Here is a 24,414-nt window from a genome sequence, read left to right as displayed (position 1 = left end):
AATCCATCTGCTATTTATATTGCTTACTTATATGCTTACTGGTTATACTGTTCATATTGTTTATACTGTTTATACTGTCCATACTGTATATTTTTTAGTACTTCTATTTTATTTTATTCTATTTTAAAACGTATTGTTGCACTACTCTGTGGCACTGTCACTTTTGCATTTCACTGTATACTTGTATGCACGTGACAAATAAAGAATCTTGAATCTTGAATCTTGAATTCTGCGGACAGCAAAGCAAGAATTTCATTGTACAGGGAAACATGTTTTCTACTGTGCATATGATAAGAAACACTTTGAATTGAATTGAATTGAATTGAATTAACTAGGGCACAAGTCACACGATCACAAAACACAGCATGACAGGAAAACCCACATGCATACAGGACAAGGGACGTAACACTCTTTCCATAACCATACTGTCATGATAAAATATCGGCAGATAGCTAGATAACTGTGGCTCTAGTAATTTATGTCGGATGCCTTCAATCTGTAAACATTTATCAAATGTCAATAGAGTATGAAATAAGAAGTGGCATTGAATTAAAGTGGAGTCAACATTAATATAAATATAATATATATCAATAAATATAAATCATTCTGCCATTGACTTGGTGACTTGATGAAGGGACTGTGACTGTGTCATTTAGCAGACGCCTTTGTCCAAAGCGACTTACAACAAATACAAATCTATCCATCAGTCATCATAAGAAAGTTATCAATGCTCAGACCAGGAGCCATAGGCAGTCACAGTCCCTTCAGAAAGTATTTAGACCCCTTCACTTTTTCCACATTTTGTTGTGTTATAAAAATTTGCCATCAATTCACACACAATACCCCAGAATGACAAAGCGAAAACAGGTTTTTAGAAATTTCAGCAAATTTATTTAAACTGAAATACAGAAATACCTCATGTACATAAGTATTCAGATCCTTTGCTATGACACTCTTAAAATTAGCTAAAAAGCAAAAATGTCATTAACAAATCACTCAGTAAGTTGAATTGAGTCCATCTTAATGCAAGCATAAAAGTTCATGTAATTTTGGAATTAATATCTTTGTTTTTATAGGGTCTCTGATTTGCATCTGAATCATTTACACACTGTGTAGATTAGGATGTCACTACTAACTCAGCAAATTTCATAATTTTCTCTTGTTCCTGACAAACTCCACAGTCCCTGCCAGTGACGAACATACCCATAACTTGATGCAGCTACCACTATTCTTCACACGAGAGATGGTGCAGAAACTGCATTGCATGTGCTGGATTTGCACCAAACTTAATGCTTTGTAGTAAAACCAAATAAACACATTTCCAGCGACTTTCTTTGCTGTATCACTTGAATTCATTGTTGCAAACCATCCTGTCATGATAAAATATAGGCAGATAGCTAGATAACTGTGGCTCTACTAATTTATGTCTGATACCATCAATCTGTAAACATTTATCAAATGTCAATAGAGTATGAAATAAGAAGTGTCATTGAATTAAAACGGAGTCAACATGAATATAAGTATAATACATATATATAAGTAAATATAAATCATTCTGCCATGGACTTGGTGTCATATTAAAGAGGAGATTGTGTCCTTTAAAACTAAACAAACTTGTAGTGGTCCATTTTCCTTTGTTTTTTTTGCAATACTTGCACCGTGAGTGCTTCATGCACCACGTCCTTCGATTCAGGATATAGTGAAACTGAGACTGTTCCCAGTTCCACCTCCAGGACTTTCCCCACTCCTTCCCCACCCCTCCCCACTCCTTTTCCACCTCTCTCTCATACCAAGGTGCCTTGGTCTGTGTGTTGGCATGTTTAAAATGTTATTTGTAATATAAATAAATCAAATAAAATATATTTTTTCTTCCCCTGATTTTGAGGATTTTTTGAAAAATGTGTTTGTATGTTAGTGCTAAGGGAGCATGTTTTAATACAACCTGTGATTCTTACCTTTAAAATGCAATTTATTTCATGTTTCTATGTGCTACAGAGGCTTAGATATTAAGGTTTTTGTAGACGTTGACAATTCTTAGTATTTTTTCAGGAATCCCTCAGGAGATAAGGACATTTATCCTAGAATACCATAGGTTTTGATAGCCGTTTTTAGCAGGCGTTTTAGGAGTAAATGGGCTAAAACTAAACAAACTTGTAGTGGTCCATTTTCCTTTGTTTTTTTTGCAATACTTGTTATTACAATACTTATATTACTATAATATGTAATAAAATGAGCATGGAATTTGAAAAGTCTCAGTAATCTACAGCAGCGTTCTAGAATTCTATTGGGTGCTAGAGGGTTAAATAAGGAAAATCTCTGAATGATAAATCAATTAGAGAAGATCTGACTAGGAGACATTTAGCCTAAAATGGGCTTGGATTTACTCCATGAAATTGCGGGTGAACGTCGTAATGGCCCAGCTATGGTAATGGAGCACAGCTCCTCCTGCATTCTACATTCTGACTGACACAACTCAAAATGGAATCTAGATCTGCATTCACTCTCTGATCAACCATATTTACAGTATACTATAAAGTTTATAATATGTAATTCAAAATCAAATCTGCCTTATATTGCGATAAACAAATGCAACCACTACTGTATACACATCAACACCTTTATTCACCATAGACATATTAATGTGTTGAAATATCTAACAGTGAAACAAAGCTTATATGTGGAATTAAGGCTTAATCGATGCTGGCATAACTGAACGTCTGAGTCCAAAAGAGAGGTGGTACATGAGGATGGGTCTGATTGTCTGATCTCTCAGACCGTATATGAGACAGCTCAGACACCTGGGTAAGTTAACAAGGGTTAGAAACAGAACATAATGAATACGCACCATTGTGACCCTGTCCACCTTTCTATTCAAGGCTGACAGTATTGTAGAGACCAGGGAGGAGGAGAGAATGAGGAACAACTGTACCAGATGCAGCAGCAGTGTTCTACGGGCCTTACTGTTGAAAGCTTTGTCAGAGGAGGCAGTCTTGGCTGCCATCATCACACCAATATATGACCACAGGATTAAAACACCCACCGATATAAAAGTGATGCAAGTGAATGCTTTTTCTATGTCAGCAAATACTTTCAGCTGGAAAATCTTTTCTTTAGAGCAGTAGTCCTGCATTAACTGACCCATGGGTATCGACTCTAGAACCAGTAACATAAAAATACGAATGAGAGTGTTGATGGAGCACAGGAGCCACACCACAGCGATGGCCACAAATGTGTTCTTGATGGTGGCAATGTCAGCATGCCTCAATGGGAAGCACACGGCCACATACCTCTCCAGTGACATCACAGCCAGGTTGAGAGAGGAGATGCGAGTAGAGATCATACCTAACATGGCAAAAATCAAACATATATAACGTATCATGTACAGTCTGGCTGTGGCCAATATGTAAAGCAGCTGACCTACTGCCAACTGAAAGGTGTCAGCAAAGAGGAGATTGTACAGCAGGATGTAGCGAGAGGTCTCACGAAAGACTGGCTTGCTCCTCAGTGAGAACAACATCACTCCATTGATGAACAGGAAGACGAGACACGGTGACACTGTCAAGAATCCATAAAGTCCTTTCACCACCTGCCCTTCATACTGCTGACTGACTGTAATGTTGTCCTGGGGTTGTGTTGTATTTGACATGTCTGTGAAGCATCTGAGGAGACATACATAGATGTAGAAAAATACATATATTATATAGTACATCTGTTAGGTACATATTTCCCGCACTGAACAATTAGACATAACTTTCAAGCAAATGTTCATTAGCACTATGCATGATTATTCTAAAAGTATTGATTGTGTACCGTGAATTTTGGCCTAAATAATTTATGTCACTGCACAAATTGTAAATACCAATAGAAACGTATACACAATAAATAAATACATTAATTAATTGAAACAGAGGCTTTTGTGAAGAGAAAAGAAAAAGAAAATCACCACTTAGTTTTTGATTCTGCACCTTTTCCCTATTTGGTTCACATGAATTCAGATAAAGCACCTTGTAGATCTCCTAAATCATTTCCACTCAAATGGACTGGGTAGAAGAAATACTCACAGTGAACTAAGGCTTCATGCTTTGCAGGGTTCTGCCCAGGTTAAAGAGCAGCTATAGTATGATCTGGTGGGCTTGCCTGTCACCCACCTCATATAAGAAACTCCTCCTTAAACCCACATAACGGCATCACACGTGTCCGTCTGGTCACCAATTACAGAGAAGCATTGGGGGGGTGGGACAGCCTTTAGACAGTGTGTGTGTGTGTGTGGGCGTGCATGCGATCGTGCGTGTGTGTGTGTGTGTGTGCGTGTGCGTGTGTGTGTGTGTGCGTGCATGCGATCGTGCATGTGTGTGTGTGTGCATGTGCGTGTGCGTGTGCGTGTGTGTGTGTGTGTGTGTGTGTGTGTGCATGCCCATGTGTGAGTGTCGGAGTGTGTTAAAAAGCAAGTCCACTAACAAGAAAAATAAGTTCCAGAAGAAACTTTGTGGGTGTGAAAAGTGTTATTTTGGTAGTGGAAAAGGTTTAAAGATAGATAGATAGATTTGCTTGGTAGTTTCAAGATTCAAGATTCAAGATTCTTTATTTGTCACGTGCATACAAGGATACAGTGAAATGCAAAAGTGACAGTGCCACAGAGTAGTGCAACAATACGTTTTAAAATAAAATAAAATAAAATAGAAAAATATAAACAGTATAACAGTATAAACAGTATAAACAGTATAAGCAGTATAAACAGCGGTAAAGCAATGTACGCAATGGAATGGCTATATACAATAGAAATGGCAGGTTTACAGTACAGATAATTACAGTGGTAGATGAGTCTGCAATGGATAATTACGTGTGTGCATATGTGTTATGATGTCAGTGAGTGTGTGAGTGACTTGAGGGGGGCACTGGTGGGGTCATCGTTGATGATCCTGATGGCATGGGGGAAGAAACTCAGTCTTAGCCTCTCTGTTCTTTCTGCATGACAGCGAAGGCGTTTGCATGACCGCAGCAGCTGGAACAGTCCGTTTTTCGGGTGGTGAGGGTCCTTCATTATCCTGTAGGCTCTGGTCCTACACCTCCTGGTGTACAGGACATGGAGAGGGGGGGTTGGAGCTCCCATGGTCTTTTCTGCCAGGCGTACCACCCTTTGCAGAGCTCGCCTGTCCTGGGCCTGTCGCCGAGGGCGAGATTAGTATGGCCTTTTCCCGGCCTAAACACCATTCCCAACGTTACCCAGTTAAGCACAGCAGGATTGGCCCGAGGTTTGAGAGCAACCTTGGTGAATCACCATGACACTGCTAGAAAGAGAAAAAGCTTAGCAGCTGGGGGCCCAACCTGACGAGGGACACCGTGGCTGCGGATGTTCCTGAAACACATTTTATCTTTGATCTATCCTTCAAATAGATGCAACTGCATAACTGCTTATGAATGATAAGTTGATTCAAATGTGTGTAACTGATTAATGATAAGTTGATTCAAAAGTGTGTAACTGATAAGTTGATTCAAAAGTGTGAAACTGAAATGATAAGTTGATTCAAATGTGTGAAACTGATTAATGATAAGTTGATTCAAAAGAGTGTAACTGATTAATGATAAGTTGAGTCAAATATATATAATTGGTTAATGATAAATGAGTTCAAATATGTGCAAAAGGCAAAACTGAATAAGAGAAATTATAAGGGTAGTGTATGACTCCGGGTCAACATATCTGGTTGGACCTAGTGGTGATAACGGTTTAACTGATACTGAAGTAGGCAACCAAATGCACTAATTTTTGACTGTATAATTCTTACTCAGAAATGATTACTGAAGTAGGCCACCATACTAATGTTTGACTGTATAATTCTTACTCAGGGATGATTACTGAAGTAGGCTAATCATGTGTGGTAATGTTGATTGTATACCATATGTACTAAATGTTAACTTTGAGAAATGCCTAGATTAGTTTGGCACAAAAAGGATTAATAGTGTAGGATTGCAGAAATCCACAATAAAAAGTATCCTTGAGTCCATGTTTAAGCATGAGAGTGATAAGTATGTCTAGTAGACATAACAACAGGTGCTCTTATACCCATGACTAAGCATGGGGGCGAACTCAGAGTGCTGACTGAATGAACGAGATCAAATTCTATGCTTGACTATGAACTAGATCGAATTCTATGCTTGACTGTGACTAGATCAAATTCTATGCTTGACTGTGAGCTAGATCAAATTCTATGCTTGACTGTGAACTAGATCAAATTCTATGCTTAACTGAGAACTAGATCGAATTCTATGCTTGACTGAGAACTAGGTCGAATTCTATGCCTGACAAAATTAACTAGATAAGAAAGGGTGGGGGTAAAGGAAAGCCCCGTTGCAAATTATAAAAAGAGCTCCCTGGAGCAGTACAACGGTCATTCCCCGCTGCGGAGCGTAACACCTGAAGGACCGGAGCAGGACTGAGTGTGCTGAAGATTACCCCGAAGTGGAAACTGGAGCCTCCATACTCTAGCACAGGGGTGGCCAACCAGTCAGAGACTATGAGCCAAAAAAATTGCCATGGCTACTGCAAAGAGCCACATAGTGCGTACGCACGCGCACGCGCACGCGCACACACACACACACACACACACACCTTGCAATTAAATAACTTTTTCATAATTATAATGTTTCCCCCCCCCCCTATAAATGTAATAAAAATGGCTCAACACTACAATAACAATGAGAAAATAATTTATTCTCTGAGCAACAATATTTTTTTCTTGCCATGTATCAGTTTTTGATTCAGTGGGACTTTTGGCAAATCTTGCCTTCAACAATCCTCCTCAAATCTGGCTTGTAGTCGGTTGTGGCCACTCGAAGTAGTTCCTTCACGTGTGTGTCAGTTAGAACAGATCGATGCTTCGACTTCACTAGATTCAGGGTAGAAAAAACCGACTCACACACGTAAGTTGAGCCAAACATCGACAGTAGTCTGAGCGCAGCCCTTTTGACATTGGGGTATTTCTCCATCGGCACATTTTTCCAGAACTCAATGGCTCCTTCCCTCAGAACAGACTTCAGTCTGTCATCCTCAGACAGTTCGATCATCTCCAGCTGAGAAGTTGCTTCGTCTGTGACTAACGGGGCTTTCAAACAGTCCGCCTCCGCAGTGAAAGGGTCAATCAGGAATGCAATCTGCGGCCTTCTCAGCTGTAGATCTTGGAATCTGGCTACGAAACCATCTTCAAGGTTTTCGAGCAATGTTGCATACCGTGCTGTGCTCCTTTTCAGGACGTATGTGATTGATTCGCTAGTTCAGTGGATTGGTTCCGCTGCTACAGCAATAAGTTAACGTTACTCAACTAATTCACACATTCGGCAGTAGGATGCAGATTTAAACGTATAACTCCCAAATTAAAATGAGTAAAAATATGACAAATACAAGTTAATGTAACATGTATTGTGTATTCCATTTTTTATTTTTATTTTATTATTATTTATGTTTTTAAATAGAAAATCATTTTTAAAAAGAAGAGCCGCACATTAATGAGCAAAGAGCCGCATGCGGCTCGCGAGCCGCGTGTTGGCCACCCCTGCTCTAGCAGATTCTCCTTGTCCGAAGCTCACACGCTGATTGAATTCTGACTGTCGGCCTCGCCACACTAGCACAACGGAGGCGGACTTTTGTTTGTATAACAACAGCTCTGGCGGATAGAGGAACCGGCTTCGCTCTGTACAAGTGAAACTGGGACTTCTCTAAATTTCACAGGCAGAGTAAGGACAGACTGATAGGTTTTATTATTTTCAAATTTTTATCGTTTTTGAATACTAGCATTTTACCATTTAATCACTCTGCCTGTAATGCTGCAATGCTTTAAGCCATCATTAAAGAATTTAACCTGCATTTAAAGGAACAGTTTTCTCAATTTTAATTCTTAATTATTATTATTTATTTTTTTAGTCATTCCATCCCTCATAAGCCTTTTTACCTCCTCCTGGTAACATAAAATATGATAGACTACTGTGCATAATACATCTTAGGATCTGAAGGGTTATATCTGGCCCCTTATTACCTCCTTTGGGTAAATTATCCTTACCGATAAACCCTTTATCCGCAACCACACCAACTGGCACTCATATCAGATTAGAGCGGTCGTTAACCATAGAGATTACCCACTTCTGTGTACGGTTTTATTTGGGGTGACTTTTCAGTACAGCTGAGGTGGGTAGAGGAAGATATGGGAGGAACTATGGGATGTAGACCGTTAACAGCGGAGTGAATCTAATCGACACCAACCTACATAGGACCAGTCAGCATCTGACAGGGTAAGACCCCTCAGGCTGAGGATCCATAACCTGTTATCAGAGGGTTGGTCGGGGGCTGCTGTATAGGGCCTGAATTCCCGGGGAGACAGGCCATGCTGTTACTGTACCAGACGGTGATGTTACCAGCCAGGATGCTCTCCACAGCTCCAGAGTAGAAGGATTGAAGAATCCTCCAGGAGACTTTAAATTTCCTCAGCTGCCTGAGATGGAACAGGTGTTGCCTTGCATTTCCCACCAGTGTACTGATGTGGGTAGTCCAGGTCAGGTCTTCTGTGATGGACTCCCAGGTATTTAAAACTGCTCACCCTGTCCACAGCAGTCCCACCGATGTCCGGCGTGTAGGTCCTTGGATGTTGTGCTCTCCTGAAGTCCACAATCAGCTCTTTTGTCTTGGCGACATTCAGGATGAGGCTATTCTCCTGACACCAGAATGACAGGTCCGCCACCTCGTCCAGGTAGGCTTCCTCATTGTTATCTGAGATCAGCCCCACCACAACTGTGTCGTCCGCAAACTTGATGATGGAGTTGTCGCTGGACTTAGCCACACAGTTGTGGGTGTACAGGGAGTAGAGGAGGGAGCTAAGGACGCAGCCCTGGGGGGACCCTGTGCTCAGGATGAGTATGCTGGAGGTGTGTCTACCCACCCTGACCACCTGAGGCCTGGCAGTCAGGAAGTCCAGGATCCAGGCACACAGGCTTGATAAGTTAAGACCAAAGGGGGAGGTGTGTGTGTTTATCAACAACTCGTGGTGTGGCGACATACGGACTGTTCCGTGTGTTTTGGCTGCTGAAATGCCATCCCTATTCTCTACCGAGTGAATTTACTGCTGTGTTTTTGGCCGCTGTTTACATCCCTCCGCGAGCTAACTCCACGGCAGCGCTCAGCAAACTCCACAAAGCTATCAGCGCGTTAGAGACTGCTCATCCTGATGCTGTTTTTATCGCCGCCAACGACTTTAACCAGTGCAATTTACGGACTGTATTTCCCAAATACTATCAACATGTGGATATTCCCACCCGTGAGAAGAACACACTGGATCATGTTTACAGTAGTATACGCAGTGCATACAAGGCTGCACCCCGCCCCCACTTTGGACACTCGGACCACATCTTGTTGTTCCTGTATCCAGCCTACAGACAATGACTGAAACAGATAAACCCTGTCACTAAACAAGTCAAACTCTGGACCCCAGAGACTGAGAGCACCCTGCAGGACTGTTTTGCTCGGACAGACTGGGATGTGTTTAAAGCTGCAGCCACGCTGGAGGACTCTTCTGTCAGCATACAGGACTATGCTGAGTATGTGACTGGGTACATTAGCACTTGTGTCGACAACATCGTGCCCACCATACAAGTCAGGAAGTTCCCCAACCAGAAGCCCTGGATAAACAGTCAGGTACACCACATGCTGCGTGCTCGCTCTCTTGCATTTAGATCAGGCAATGAGACGGAGAACAAAGCTCCGAAGTATGGACTGAAAAAAGCCATTACAGCGGCCAAGAGGCAGTACAGAGAGAAGCTGGATGGCTTCTATTCTACTGCTGACTCCGGGCGGATGTGGCAAGGCCTGCAGCACATCACAGACTACAGGACCACCACCAACACTATCAGCTCCACAGACAGCCTGCCAGATGACCTAATTATCTTCTACACCCGCTTTGAGACCTCCAGCCACAGCACAGAGAGGAGGCACACACACACCGGGACCCCCCGACCCCCCTCCCCTCCACTAACCATCTCATCAGGCCAGGTAAACAAAGCCCTGAGGAAGATCAACCCTCGCAAGGCAGCAGGACCACACAACATCCCTGGGCGGGCTCTCAGAGCATGTGCCAACGAGCTGACTGATGTTCTCACCTCCATCTTCAACCTTTCCCTCACTCACAGCACTGTTCCCTCCTGCTTCAAGACTACAACCATCGTCCCCCTTCCCAAGAAGAGCCAACCTGCCTGCCTGAATGATTACAGGCCAGTAGCACTCACTACAATCATCATGAAGTGTTTTGAGAGAGTGGTACTGGCACACATTAAGAGCAGCATACCGGACACCCTAGACCCCCTGCAGTATGCCTACCGGCCCAACAGGTCCACCTCAGACGCTATCGCTGCTGTCCTCCATTATTCCCTCTCCCACCTGGAAAACAAAGACTCCTACATCAGGACGCTCTTTGTAGACTACAGCTCCGCTTTTAATACGGTCATCCCCCACAGACTCATCCACAAAATGTCCACACTTGGCCTGCACCCCACCCTCTGTGACTGGCTCCTAGACTTTTTGACTGGCAGGCCCCAGTCTGTCAGGATTGGTAATAGGACTTCAGCCAGCATTATTACAAATGTTGGTACTCCACAGGGATGCGTCCTCAGCCCCATCCTCTACACCCTGTTCACCCACGACTGTGTCGCCTCCCACAAGGACAACATCATCCTAAAGTTTGCGGACGACACCGCAGTGATAGGACGCATCACTGGCGGGGACGAAGCGGCTTACAGGAGGGAGGTGGCCAGTCTGGTAGAATGGTGTGAGGACAACAACCTCACCCTCAATACGGACAAGACGAAGGAGATGATAGTGGACATGAGGAAGAAGAGGGGACCTCATCGGCCACTGTACATCCGGGAACTCGAAGTAGAGCGGGTGAGCAGCTTCAAATACCTGGGCGTCCACATCAGCGAGGACCTCACCTGGACACTTAACACCACACAGCTGGTTAAGAAGGCCCAACAGCGGCTGTACTTTCTGAGGAGGCTGAGGAAGTTTGGCATGTCGCCCAAGATCCTCAGCAACTTCTACAGCTGCATTGTTGAGAGCATCCTAACCAGCTGTATCACTGTGTGGTACGGCAGCACTACTGCTATGGACTGCAGACGCCTGCAGAGAGTGGGGAAGACCGCTGAGAAAATCACCAGGACTCCACTGCCCTCTCTGCAGAGCATCTACCACCGCAGAGCCCACAGGAGAGCCGCCTCCATCCTCAAGGACCCCACCCACCCCCAGCACGGACTGTTCACACTTCTACCCTCAGGCCGGAGGTACAGAAGTGTTAAATGCAGGACCACCAGACTAAAGAACTCCTTCTTTCCCACTGCCATCAGGCTCCTAAACAACACATAGGAGATTATAATCATGGACTACCTCATATAACTGTACTACCTCATATAACTGAACCCGACTGTTAAATTTTCAGTTTGCACATGCATAATTGCACTGCTTACATTTGCATTGTTTTATTATTATTATTGTTGCTTTTTTATTATCACATGCTGCCTTAAACTTTGTTATCTTGTATATTTTGTTTAGTATATATTGTATATTTTTTAGTATTGTACATTTTACATTGGTTGGCATTCTGCGGACAGCAAAGCAAGAATTTCATTGTACAGGGAAACATGTTTTCTACTGTGCATATGATAAGAAACACTTTGAATTGAATTGAATTGAATTGAATTAACTAGGGCACAAGTCACACGATCACAAAACACAGCATGACAGGAAAACCCACATGCATACAGGACAAGGGACGTAACACTCTTTCCATAACCATACTGTCATGATAAAATATCGGCAGATAGCTAGATAACTGTGGCTCTAGTAATTTATGTCGGATGCCTTCAATCTGTAAACATTTATCAAATGTCAATAGAGTATGAAATAAGAAGTGGCATTGAATTAAAGTGGAGTCAACATTAATATAAATATAATATATATCAATAAATATAAATCATTCTGCCATTGACTTGGTGACTTGATGAAGGGACTGTGACTGTGTCATTTAGCAGACGCCTTTGTCCAAAGCGACTTACAACAAATACAAATCTATCCATCAGTCATCATAAGAAAGTTATCAATGCTCAGACCAGGAGCCATAGGCAGTCACAGTCCCTTCAGAAAGTATTTAGACCCCTTCACTTTTTCCACATTTTGTTGTGTTATAAAAATTTGCCATCAATTCACACACAATACCCCAGAATGACAAAGCGAAAACAGGTTTTTAGAAATTTCAGCAAATTTATTTAAACTGAAATACAGAAATACCTCATGTACATAAGTATTCAGATCCTTTGCTATGACACTCTTAAAATTAGCTAAAAAGCAAAAATGTCATTAACAAATCACTCAGTAAGTTGAATTGAGTCCATCTTAATGCAAGCATAAAAGTTCATGTAATTTTGGAATTAATATCTTTGTTTTTATAGGGTCTCTGATTTGCATCTGAATCATTTACACACTGTGTAGATTAGGATGTCACTACTAACTCAGCAAATTTCATAATTTTCTCTTGTTCCTGACAAACTCCACAGTCCCTGCCAGTGACGAACATACCCATAACTTGATGCAGCTACCACTATTCTTCACACGAGAGATGGTGCAGAAACTGCATTGCATGTGCTGGATTTGCACCAAACTTAATGCTTTGTAGTAAAACCAAATAAACACATTTCCAGCGACTTTCTTTGCTGTATCACTTGAATTCATTGTTGCAAACCATCCTGTCATGATAAAATATAGGCAGATAGCTAGATAACTGTGGCTCTACTAATTTATGTCTGATACCATCAATCTGTAAACATTTATCAAATGTCAATAGAGTATGAAATAAGAAGTGTCATTGAATTAAAACGGAGTCAACATGAATATAAGTATAATACATATATATAAGTAAATATAAATCATTCTGCCATGGACTTGGTGTCATATTAAAGAGGAGATTGTGTCCTTTAAAACTAAACAAACTTGTAGTGGTCCATTTTCCTTTGTTTTTTTTTGCAATACTTGCACCGTGAGTGCTTCATGCACCACGTCCTTCGATTCAGGATATAGTGAAACTGAGACTGTTCCCAGTTCCACCTCCAGGACTTTCCCCACTCCTTCCCCACCCCTCCCCACTCCTTTTCCACCTCTCTCTCATACCAAGGTGCCTTGGTCTGTGTGTTGGCATGTTTAAAATGTTATTTGTAATATAAATAAATCAAATAAAATATATTTTTTCTTCCCCTGATTTTGAGGATTTTTTGAAAAATGTGTTTGTATGTTAGTGCTAAGGGAGCATGTTTTAATACAACCTGTGATTCTTACCTTTAAAATGCAATTTATTTCATGTTTCTATGTGCTACAGAGGCTTAGATATTAAGGTTTTTGTAGACGTTGACAATTCTTAGTATTTTTTCAGGAATCCCTCAGGAGATAAGGACATTTATCCTAGAATACCATAGGTTTTGATAGCCGTTTTTAGCAGGCGTTTTAGGAGTAAATGGGCTAAAACTAAACAAACTTGTAGTGGTCCATTTTCCTTTGTTTTTTTTGCAATACTTGTTATTACAATACTTATATTACTATAATATGTAATAAAATGAGCATGGAATTTGAAAAGTCTCAGTAATCTACAGCAGCGTTCTAGAATTCTATTGGGTGCTAGAGGGTTAAATAAGGAAAATCTCTGAATGATAAATCAATTAGAGAAGATCTGACTAGGAGACATTTAGCCTAAAATGGGCTTGGATTTACTCCATGAAATTGCGGGTGAACGTCGTAATGGCCCAGCTATGGTAATGGGGCACAGCTCCTCCTGCATTCTACATTCTGACTGACACAACTCAAAATGGAATCTAGATCTGCATTCACTCTCTGATCAACCATATTTACAGTATACTATAAAGTTTATAATATGTAATTCAAAATCAAATCTGCCTTATATTGCGATAAACAAATGCAACCACTACTGTATACACATCAACACCTTTATTCACCATAGACATATTAATGTGTTGAAATATCTAACAGTGAAACAAAGCTTATATGTGGAATTAAGGCTTAATCGATGCTGGCATAACTGAACGTCTGAGTCCAAAAGAGAGGTGGTACATGAGGATGGGTCTGATTGTCTGATCTCTCAGACCGTATATGAGACAGCTCAGACACCTGGGTAAGTTAACAAGGGTTAGAAACAGAACATAATGAATACGCACCATTGTGACCCTGTCCACCTTTCTATTCAAGGCTGACAGTATTGTAGAGACCAGGGAGGAGGAGAGAATGAGGAACAACTGTACCAGATGCAGCAGCAGTGTTCTACGGGCCTTACTGTTGAAAGCTTTGTCAGAGGAGGCAGTCTTGGCTGCCATCATCACACCAATATATGACCACAGGATTAAAACACCCACCGATATAAAAGTGATGCAAGTGAATGCTTTTTCTATGTCAGCAAATACTTTCAGCTGGAAAATCTTTTCTTTAGAGCAGTAGTCCTGCATTAACTGACCCATGGGTATCGACTCTAGAACCAGTAACATAAAAATACGAATGAGAGTGTTGATGGAGCACAGGAGCCACACCACAGCGATGGCCACAAATGTGTTCTTGATGGTGGCAATGTCAGCATGCCTCAATGGGAAGCACACGGCCACATACCTCTCCAGTGACATCACAGCCAGGTTGAGAGAGGAGATGCGAGTAGAGATCATACCTAACATGGCAAAAATCAAACATATATAACGTATCATGTACAGTCTGGCTGTGGCCAATATGTAAAGCAGCTGACCTACTGCCAACTGAAAGGTGTCAGCAAAGAGGAGATTGTACAGCAGGATGTAGCGAGAGGTCTCACGAAAGACTGGCTTGCTCCTCAGTGAGAACAACATCACTCCATTGATGAACAGGAAGACGAGACACGGTGACACTGTCAAGAATCCATAAAGTCCTTTCACCACCTGCCCTTCATACTGCTGACTGACTGTAATGTTGTCCTGGGGTTGTGTTGTATTTGACATGTCTGTGAAGCATCTGAGGAGACATACATAGATGTAGAAAAATACATATATTATATAGTACATCTGTTAGGTACATATTTCCCGCACTGAACAATTAGACATAACTTTCAAGCAAATGTTCATTAGCACTATGCATGATTATTCTAAAAGTATTGATTGTGTACCGTGAATTTTGGCCTAAATAATTTATGTCACTGCACAAATTGTAAATACCAATAGAAACGTATACACAATAAATAAATACATTAATTAATTGAAACAGAGGCTTTTGTGAAGAGAAAAGAAAAAGAAAATCACCACTTAGTTTTTGATTCTGCACCTTTTCCCTATTTGGTTCACATGAATTCAGATAAAGCACCTTGTAGATCTCCTAAATCATTTCCACTCAAATGGACTGGGTAGAAGAAATACTCACAGTGAACTAAGGCTTCATGCTTTGCAGGGTTCTGCCCAGGTTAAAGAGCAGCTATAGTATGATCTGGTGGGCTTGCCTGTCACCCACCTCATATAAGAAACTCCTCCTTAAACCCACATAACGGCATCACACGTGTCCGTCTGGTCACCAATTACAGAGAAGCATTGGGGGAGTGGGACAGCCTTTAGACAGTGTGTGTGTGTGTGTGGGCGTGCATGCGATCGTGCGTGTGTGTGTGTGTGTGTTCGTGTGCGTGTGTGTGTGTGTGCGTGCATGCGATCGTGCATGTGTGTGTGTGTGCATGTGCGTGTGCGTGTGTGTGTGTGTGTGTGTGTGTGTGTGTGCATGCCCATGTGTGAGTGTCGGAGTGTGTTAAAAAGCAAGTCCACTAACAAGAAAAATAAGTTCCAGAAGAAACTTTGTGGGTGTGAAAAGTGTTATTTTGGTAGTGGAAAAGGTTTAAAGATAGATAGATAGATTTGCTTGGTAGTTTCAAGATTCAAGATTCAAGATTCTTTATTTGTCACGTGCATACAAGGATACAGTGAAATGCAAAAGTGACAGTGCCACAGAGTAGTGCAACAATACGTTTTAAAATAAAATAAAATAAAATAGAAAAATATAAACAGTATAACAGTATAAACAGTATAAACAGTATAAGCAGTATAAACAGCGGTAAAGCAATGTACGCAATGGAATGGCTATATACAATAGAAATGGCAGGTTTACAGTACAGATAATTACAGTGGTAGATGAGTCTGCAATGGATAATTACGTGTGTGCATATGTGTTATGATGTCAGTGAGTGTGTGAGTGACTTGAGGGGGGCACTGGTGGGGTCATCGTTGATGATCCTGATGGCATGGGGGAAGAAACTCAGTCTTAGCCTCTCTGTTCTTTCTGCATGACAGCGAAGGCGTTTGCATGACCGCAGCAGCTGGAACAGTCCGTTTTTCGGGTGGTGAGGGTCCTTCATTATCCTGTAGGCTCTGGTCCTACACCTCCTGGTGTACAGGACATGGAGAGGGGGGGTTGGAGCTCCCATGGTCTTTTCTGCCAGGCGTACCACCCTTTGCAGAGCTCGCCTGTCCTGGGCCTGTCGCCGAGGGCGAGATTAGTATGGCCTTTTCCCGGCCTAAACACCATTCCCAACGTTACCCAGTTAAGCACAGCAGGATTGGCCCGAGGTTTGAGAGCAACCTTGGTGAATCACCATGACACTGCTAGAAAGAGAAAAAGCTTAGCAGCTGGGGGCCCAACCTGACGAGGGACACCGCGGCTGCGGATGTTCCTGAAACACATTTTATCTTTGATCTATCCTTCAAATAGATGCAACTGCATAACTGCTTATGAATGATAAGTTGATTCAAATGTGTGTAACTGATTAATGATAAGTTGATTCAAAAGTGTGTAACTGATAAGTTGATTCAAAAGTGTGAAACTGAAATGATAAGTTGATTCAAATGTGTGAAACTGATTAATGATAAGTTGATTCAAAAGAGTGTAACTGATTAATGATAAGTTGAGTCAAATATATATAATTGGTTAATGATAAATGAGTTCAAATATGTGCAAAAGGCAAAACTGAATAAGAGAAATTATAAGGGTAGTGTATGACTCCGGGTCAACATATCTGGTTGGACCTAGTGGTGATAACGGTTTAACTGATACTGAAGTAGGCAACCAAATGCACTAATTTTTGACTGTATAATTCTTACTCAGAAATGATTACTGAAGTAGGCCACCATACTAATGTTTGACTGTATAATTCTTACTCAGGGATGATTACTGAAGTAGGCTAATCATGTGTGGTAATGTTGATTGTATACCATATGTACTAAATGTTAACTTTGAGAAATGCCTAGATTAGTTTGGCACAAAAAGGATTAATAGTGTAGGATTGCAGAAATCCACAATAAAAAGTATCCTTGAGTCCATGTTTAAGCATGAGAGTGATAAGTATGTCTAGTAGACATAACAACAGGTGCTCTTATACCCATGACTAAGCATGGGGGCGAACTCAGAGTGCTGACTGAATGAACGAGATCAAATTCTATGCTTGACTATGAACTAGATCAAATTCTATGCTTGACTGTGAACTAGATCAAATTCTATGCTTGACTGTGAACTAGATCAAATTCTATGCTTGACTATGAACTAGATCGAATTCTATGCTTGACTGTGACTAGATCAAATTCTATGCTTGACTGTGAGCTAGATCAAATTCTATGCTTGACTGTGAACTAGATCAAATTCTATGCTTAACTGAGAACTAGATCGAATTCTATGCTTGACTGAGAACTAGGTCGAATTCTATGCCTGACAAAATTAACTAGATAAGAAAGGGTGGGGGTAAAGGAAAGCCCCGTTGCAAATTATAAAAAGAGCTCCCTGGAGCAGTACAACGGTCATTCCCCGCTGCGGAGCGTAACACCTGAAGGACCGGAGCAGGACTGAGTGTGCTGAAGATTACCCCGAAGTGGAAACTGGAGCCTCCATACTCTAGCAGATTCTCCTTGTCCGAAGCTCACACGCTGATTGAATTCTGACTGTCGGCCTCGCCACACTAGCACAACGGAGGCGGACTTTTGTTTGTATAACAACAGCTCTGGCGGATAGAGGAACCGGCTTCGCTCTGTACAAGTGAAACTGGGACTTCTCTAAATTTCACAGGCAGAGTAAGGACAGACTGATAGGTTTTATTATTTTCAAATTTTTATCGTTTTTGAATACTAGCATTTTACCATTTAATCACTCTGCCTGTAATGCTGCAATGCTTTAAGCCATCATTAAAGAATTTAACCTGCATTTAAAGGAACAGTTTTCTCAATTTTAATTCTTAATTATTATTATTTATTTTTTTAGTCATTCCATCCCTCATAAGCCTTTTTACCTCCTCCTGGTAACATAAAATATGATAGACTACTGTGCATAATACATCTTAGGATCTGAAGGGTTATATCTGGCCCCTTATTACCTCCTTTGGGTAAATTATCCTTACCGATAAACCCTTTATCCGCAACCACACCAACTGGCACTCATATCAGATTAGAGCGGTCGTTAACCATAGAGATTACCCACTTCTGTGTACGGTTTTATTTGGGGTGACTTTTCAGTACAGCTGAGGTGGGTAGAGGAAGATATGGGAGGAACTATGGGATGTAGACCGTTAACAGCGGAGTGAATCTAATCGACACCAACCTACATAGGACCAGTCAGCATCTGACAGGGTAAGACCCCTCAGGCTGAGGATCCATAACCTGTTATCAGAGGGTTGGTCGGGGGCTGCTGTATAGGGCCTGAATTCCCGGGGAGACAGGCCATGCTGTTACTGTACCAGACGGTGATGTTACCAGCCAGGATGCTCTCCACAGCTCCAGAGTAGAAGGATTGAAGAATCCTCCAGGAGACTTTAAATTTCCTCAGCTGCCTGAGATGGAACAGGTGTTGCCTTGCATTTCCCACCAGTGTACTGATGTGGGTAGTCCAGGTCAGGTCTTCTGTGATGGACTCCCAGGTATTTAAAACTGCTCACCCTGTCCACAGCAGTCCCACCGATGTCCGGCGTGTAGGTCCTTGGATGTTGTGCTCTCCTGAAGTCCACAATCAGCTCTTTTGTCTTGGCGACATTCAGGATGAGGCTATTCTCCTGACACCAGAATGACAGGTCCGCCACCTCGTCCAGGTAGGCTTCCTCATTGTTATCTGAGATCAGCCCCACCACAACTGTGTCGTCCGCAAACTTGATGATGGAGTTGTCGCTGGACTTAGCCACACAGTTGTGGGTGTACAGGGAGTAGAGGAGGGAGCTAAGGACGCAGCCCTGGGGGGACCCTGTGCTCAGGATGAGTATGCTGGAGGTGTGTCTACCCACCCTGACCACCTGAGGCCTGGCAGTCAGGAAGTCCAGGATCCAGGCACACAGGCTTGATAAGTTAAGACCAAAGGGGGAGGTGTGTGTGTTTATCAACAACTCGTGGTGTGGCGACATACGGACTGTTCCGTGTGTTTTGGCTGCTGAAATGCCATCCCTATTCTCTACCGAGGGAATTTACTGCTGTGTTTTTGGCCGCTGTTTACATCCCTCCGCGAGCTAACTCCACGGCAGCGCTCAGCAAACTCCACAAAGCTATCAGCGCGTTAGAGACTGCTCATCCTGATGCTGTTTTTATCGCCGCCAACGACTTTAACCAGTGCAATTTACGGACTGTATTTCCCAAATACTATCAACATGTGGATATTCCCACCCGTGAGAAGAACACACTGGATCATGTTTACAGTAGTATACGCAGTGCATACAAGGCTGCACCCCGCCCCCACTTTGGACACTCAGACCACATCTTGTTGTTCCTGTATCCAGCCTACAGACAATGACTGAAACAGATAAACCCTGTCACTAAACAAGTCAAACTCTGGACCCCAGAGACTGAGAGCACCCTGCAGGACTGTTTTGCTCGGACAGACTGGGATGTGTTTAAAGCTGCAGCCACGCTGGAGGACTCTTCTGTCAGCATACAGGACTATGCTGAGTATGTGACTGGGTACATTAGCACTTGTGTCGACAACATCGTGCCCACCATACAAGTCAGGAAGTTCCCCAACCAGAAGCCCTGGATAAACAGTCAGGTACACCACATGCTGCGTGCTCGCTCTCTTGCATTTAGATCAGGCAATGAGACGGAGAACAAAGCTCCGAAGTATGGACTGAAAAAAGCCATTACAGCGGCCAAGAGGCAGTACAGAGAGAAGCTGGATGGCTTCTATTCTACTGCTGACTCCGGGCGGATGTGGCAAGGCCTGCAGCACATCACAGACTACAGGACCACCACCAACACTATCAGCTCCACAGACAGCCTGCCAGATGACCTAATTATCTTCTACACCCGCTTTGAGACCTCCAGCCACAGCACAGAGAGGAGGCACACACACACCGGGACCCCCCGACCCCCCTCCCCTCCACTAACCATCTCATCAGGCCAGGTAAACAAAGCCCTGAGGAAGATCAACCCTCGCAAGGCAGCAGGACCACACAACATCCCTGGGCGGGCTCTCAGAGCATGTGCCAACGAGCTGACTGATGTTCTCACCTCCATCTTCAACCTTTCCCTCACTCACAGCACTGTTCCCTCCTGCTTCAAGACTACAACCATCGTCCCCCTTCCCAAGAAGAGCCAACCTGCCTGCCTGAATGATTACAGGCCAGTAGCACTCACTACAATCATCATGAAGTGTTTTGAGAGAGTGGTACTGGCACACATTAAGAGCAGCATACCGGACACCCTAGACCCCCTGCAGTATGCCTACCGGCCCAACAGGTCCACCTCAGACGCTATCGCTGCTGTCCTCCATTATTCCCTCTCCCACCTGGAAAACAAAGACTCCTACATCAGGACGCTCTTTGTAGACTACAGCTCCGCTTTTAATACGGTCATCCCCCACAGACTCATCCACAAAATGTCCACACTTGGCCTGCACCCCACCCTCTGTGACTGGCTCCTAGACTTTTTGACTGGCAGGCCCCAGTCTGTCAGGATTGGTAATAGGACTTCAGCCAGCATTATTACAAATGTTGGTACTCCACAGGGATGCGTCCTCAGCCCCATCCTCTACACCCTGTTCACCCACGACTGTGTCGCCTCCCACAAGGACAACATCATCCTAAAGTTTGCGGACGACACCGCAGTGATAGGACGCATCACTGGCGGGGACGAAGCGGCTTACAGGAGGGAGGTGGCCAGTCTGGTAGAATGGTGTGAGGACAACAACCTCACCCTCAATACGGACAAGACGAAGGAGATGATAGTGGACATGAGGAAGAAGAGGGGACCTCATCGGCCACTGTACATCCGGGAACTCGAAGTAGAGCGGGTGAGCAGATTCAAATACCTGGGCGTCCACATCAGCGAGGACCTCACCTGGACACTTAACACCACACAGCTGGTTAAGAAGGCCCAACAGCGGCTGTACTTTCTGAGGAGGCTGAGGAAGTTTGGCATGTCGCCCAAGATCCTCAGCAACTTCTACAGCTGCATTGTTGAGAGCATCCTAACCAGCTGTATCACTGTGTGGTACGGCAGCACTACTGCTATGGACTGCAGACGCCTGCAGAGAGTGGGGAAGACCGCTGAGAAAATCACCAGGACTCCACTGCCCTCTCTGCAGAGCATCTACCACCACAGAGCCCACAGGAGAGCCGCCTCCATCCTCAAGGACCCCACCCACCCCCAGCACGGACTGTTCACACTTCTACCCTCAGGCCGGAGGTACAGAAGTGTTAAATGCAGGACCACCAGACTAAAGAACTCCTTCTTTCCCACTGCCATCAGGCTCCTAAACAACACATAGGAGATTATAATCATGGACTACCTCATATAACTGTACTACCTCATATAACTGAACCCGACTGTTAAATTTTCAGTTTGCACATGCATAATAGCACTGCTTACATTTGCATTGTTTTATTATTATTATTGTTGCTTTTTTATTATCACATGCTGCCTTAAACTTTGTTATCTTGTATATTTTGTTTAGTATATATTGTATATTTTTTAGTATTGTACATTTTACATTGGTTGGCATTCTGCGGACAGCAAAGCAAGAATTTCATTGTACAGGGAAACATGTTTTCTACTGTGCATATGATAAGAAACACTTTGAATTGAATTGAATTGAATTGAATTAACTAGGGCACAAGTCACACGATCACAAAACACAGCATGACAGGAAAACCCACATGCATACAGGACAAGGGACGTAACACTCTTTCCATAACCATACTGTCATGATAAAATATCGGCAGATAGCTAGATAACTGTGGCTCTAGTAATTTATGTCGGATGCCTTCAATCTGTAAACATTTATCAAATGTCAATAGAGTATGAAATAAGAAGTGGCATTGAATTAAAGTGGAGTCAACATTAATATAAATATAATATATATCAATAAATATAAATCATTCTGCCATTGACTTGGTGACTTGATGAAGGGACTGTGACTGTGTCATTTAGCAGACGCCTTTGTCCAAAGCGACTTACAACAAATACAAATCTATCCATCAGTCATCATAAGAAAGTTATCAATGCTCAGACCAGGAGCCATAGGCAGTCACAGTCCCTTCAGAAAGTATTTAGACCCCTTCACTTTTTCCACATTTTGTTGTGTTATAAAAATTTGCCATCAATTCACACACAATACCCCAGAATGACAAAGCGAAAACAGGTTTTTAGAAATTTCAGCAAATTTATTTAAACTGAAATACAGAAATACCTCATGTACATAAGTATTCAGATCCTTTGCTATGACACTCTTAAAATTAGCTAAAAAGCAAAAATTTCATTAACAAATCACTCAGTAAGTTGAATTGAGTCCATCTTAATGCAAGCATAAAAGTTCATGTAATTTTGGAATTAATATCTTTGTTTTTATAGGGTCTCTGATTTGCATCTGAATCATTTACACACTGTGTAGATTAGGATGTCACTACTAACTCAGCAAATTTCATAATTTTCTCTTGATCCTGACAAACTCCCCAGTCCCTGCCAGTGACGAACATACCCATAACTTGATGCAGCTACCACTATTCCTCACACGAGAGATGGTGCAGAAACTGCATTGCATGTGCTGGATTTGCACCAAACATAATGCTTTGTAGTAAAACCAAATAAACACATTTCCAGCGACTTTCTTTGCTGTATCACTTGAATTCATTGTTGCAAACCATCCTGTCATGATAAAATATAGGCAGATAGCTAGATAACTGTGGCTCTACTCATTTATGTTTGATGGCATCAATCTGTAAACATTCATCAAATGTCAATGATGAGTATGAAATAAGAAGTGTCATTGAATTAAAGCGGAGTCAACATTAATATAAACATAATGCATATATATAAATAAATATAAATCATTCTGCCATGGACTTGGTGTCATATTAAAGAGGAGATTATTTCCTTTAAAACTAAACAAACTTGTAGTGGTCCATTTTCCTTTGTTTTTTTTTGCAATACTTGCACCGTGAGTGCTTCATGCACCACATCCTTCGATTCAGGATATAGTGAAACTGAGACTGTTCCCAGTTCCACCTCCAGGACTTTCCCCACTCCTTCCCCACCCCTCCCCACTCCTTTTCCACCTCTCTCTCATACCAAGGTGCCTTGGTCTGTGTGTTGGCATGTTTAAAATGTTATTTGTTATATAAATAAATCAAATAAAATATATTTTTTCTTCCCCTGATTTTGAGGATTTTTTGAAAAATGTGTTTGTATGTTAGTGCTAAGGGAGCATGTTTTAATACAACCTGTGATTCTTATCTTTAAAATGCAATTTATTTCATGTTTCTATGTGCTACAGAGGCTTAGATATTAAGGTTTTTGTAGACGTTGACAATTCTTAGTATTTTTTCAGGAATCCCTCAGGAGATAAGGACATTTATCCTAGAATACCATAGGTTTTGATAGCCGTTTTTAGCAGGCGTTTTAGGAGTAAATGGGCTAAAACTAAACAAACTTGTAGTGGTCCATTTTCCTTTGTTTTTTTTGCAATACTTGTTATTACAATACTTATATTACTATAATATGTAATAAAATGAGCATGGAATTTGAAAAGTCTCAGTAATCTACAGCAGCGTTCTAGAATTCGATTGGGTGCTAGAGGGTTAAATAAGGAAAATCTCTGAATGATAAATCAATTAGAGAAGATTTGACTAGGAGACATTTAGCCTAAAATGGGCTTGGATTTACTCCATGAAATTGCGGGTGAACGTCGTAATGGCCCAGCTATGGTAATGGAGCACAGCTCCTCCTGCATTCTACATTCTGACTGACACAACTCAAAATGGAATCTAGATCTGCATTCACTCTCTGATCAACCATATTTACAGTATACTATAAAGTTTATAATATGTAATTCAAAATCAAATCTGCCTTATATTGCGATAAACAAATGCAACCACT

The 24,414-nt window shown here is 42.2% G+C and overlaps 1 protein-coding gene across 1 annotated transcript; it reads right to left on the bottom strand.

Annotated features, from left to right (window-relative positions):
- Nucleotides 1-14,085: 14,085 nt before the first annotated feature.
- Nucleotides 14,086-15,048, bottom strand: LOC310821911 (odorant receptor 131-2-like; the record flags this gene model as incomplete). The annotated part of the gene is made up of 1 exon (XM_083694187.1): nt 14,086-15,048. One exon carries the CDS (start codon nt 15,046-15,048, stop codon nt 14,086-14,088), a length of 963 nt encoding a protein of 320 aa, XP_083550313.1.
- Nucleotides 15,049-24,414: the final 9,366 nt, after the last annotated feature.

This window comes from Argentina silus, assembly GCF_951799395.1.
Source record: "Argentina silus genome assembly, chromosome: 2".
NCBI classification, from domain to species: domain Eukaryota; kingdom Metazoa; phylum Chordata; class Actinopteri; order Argentiniformes; family Argentinidae; genus Argentina; species Argentina silus.
Note: the sequence above shows the minus strand (reverse complement) of the source record. Positions and strands in the feature narration are given on the sequence as shown.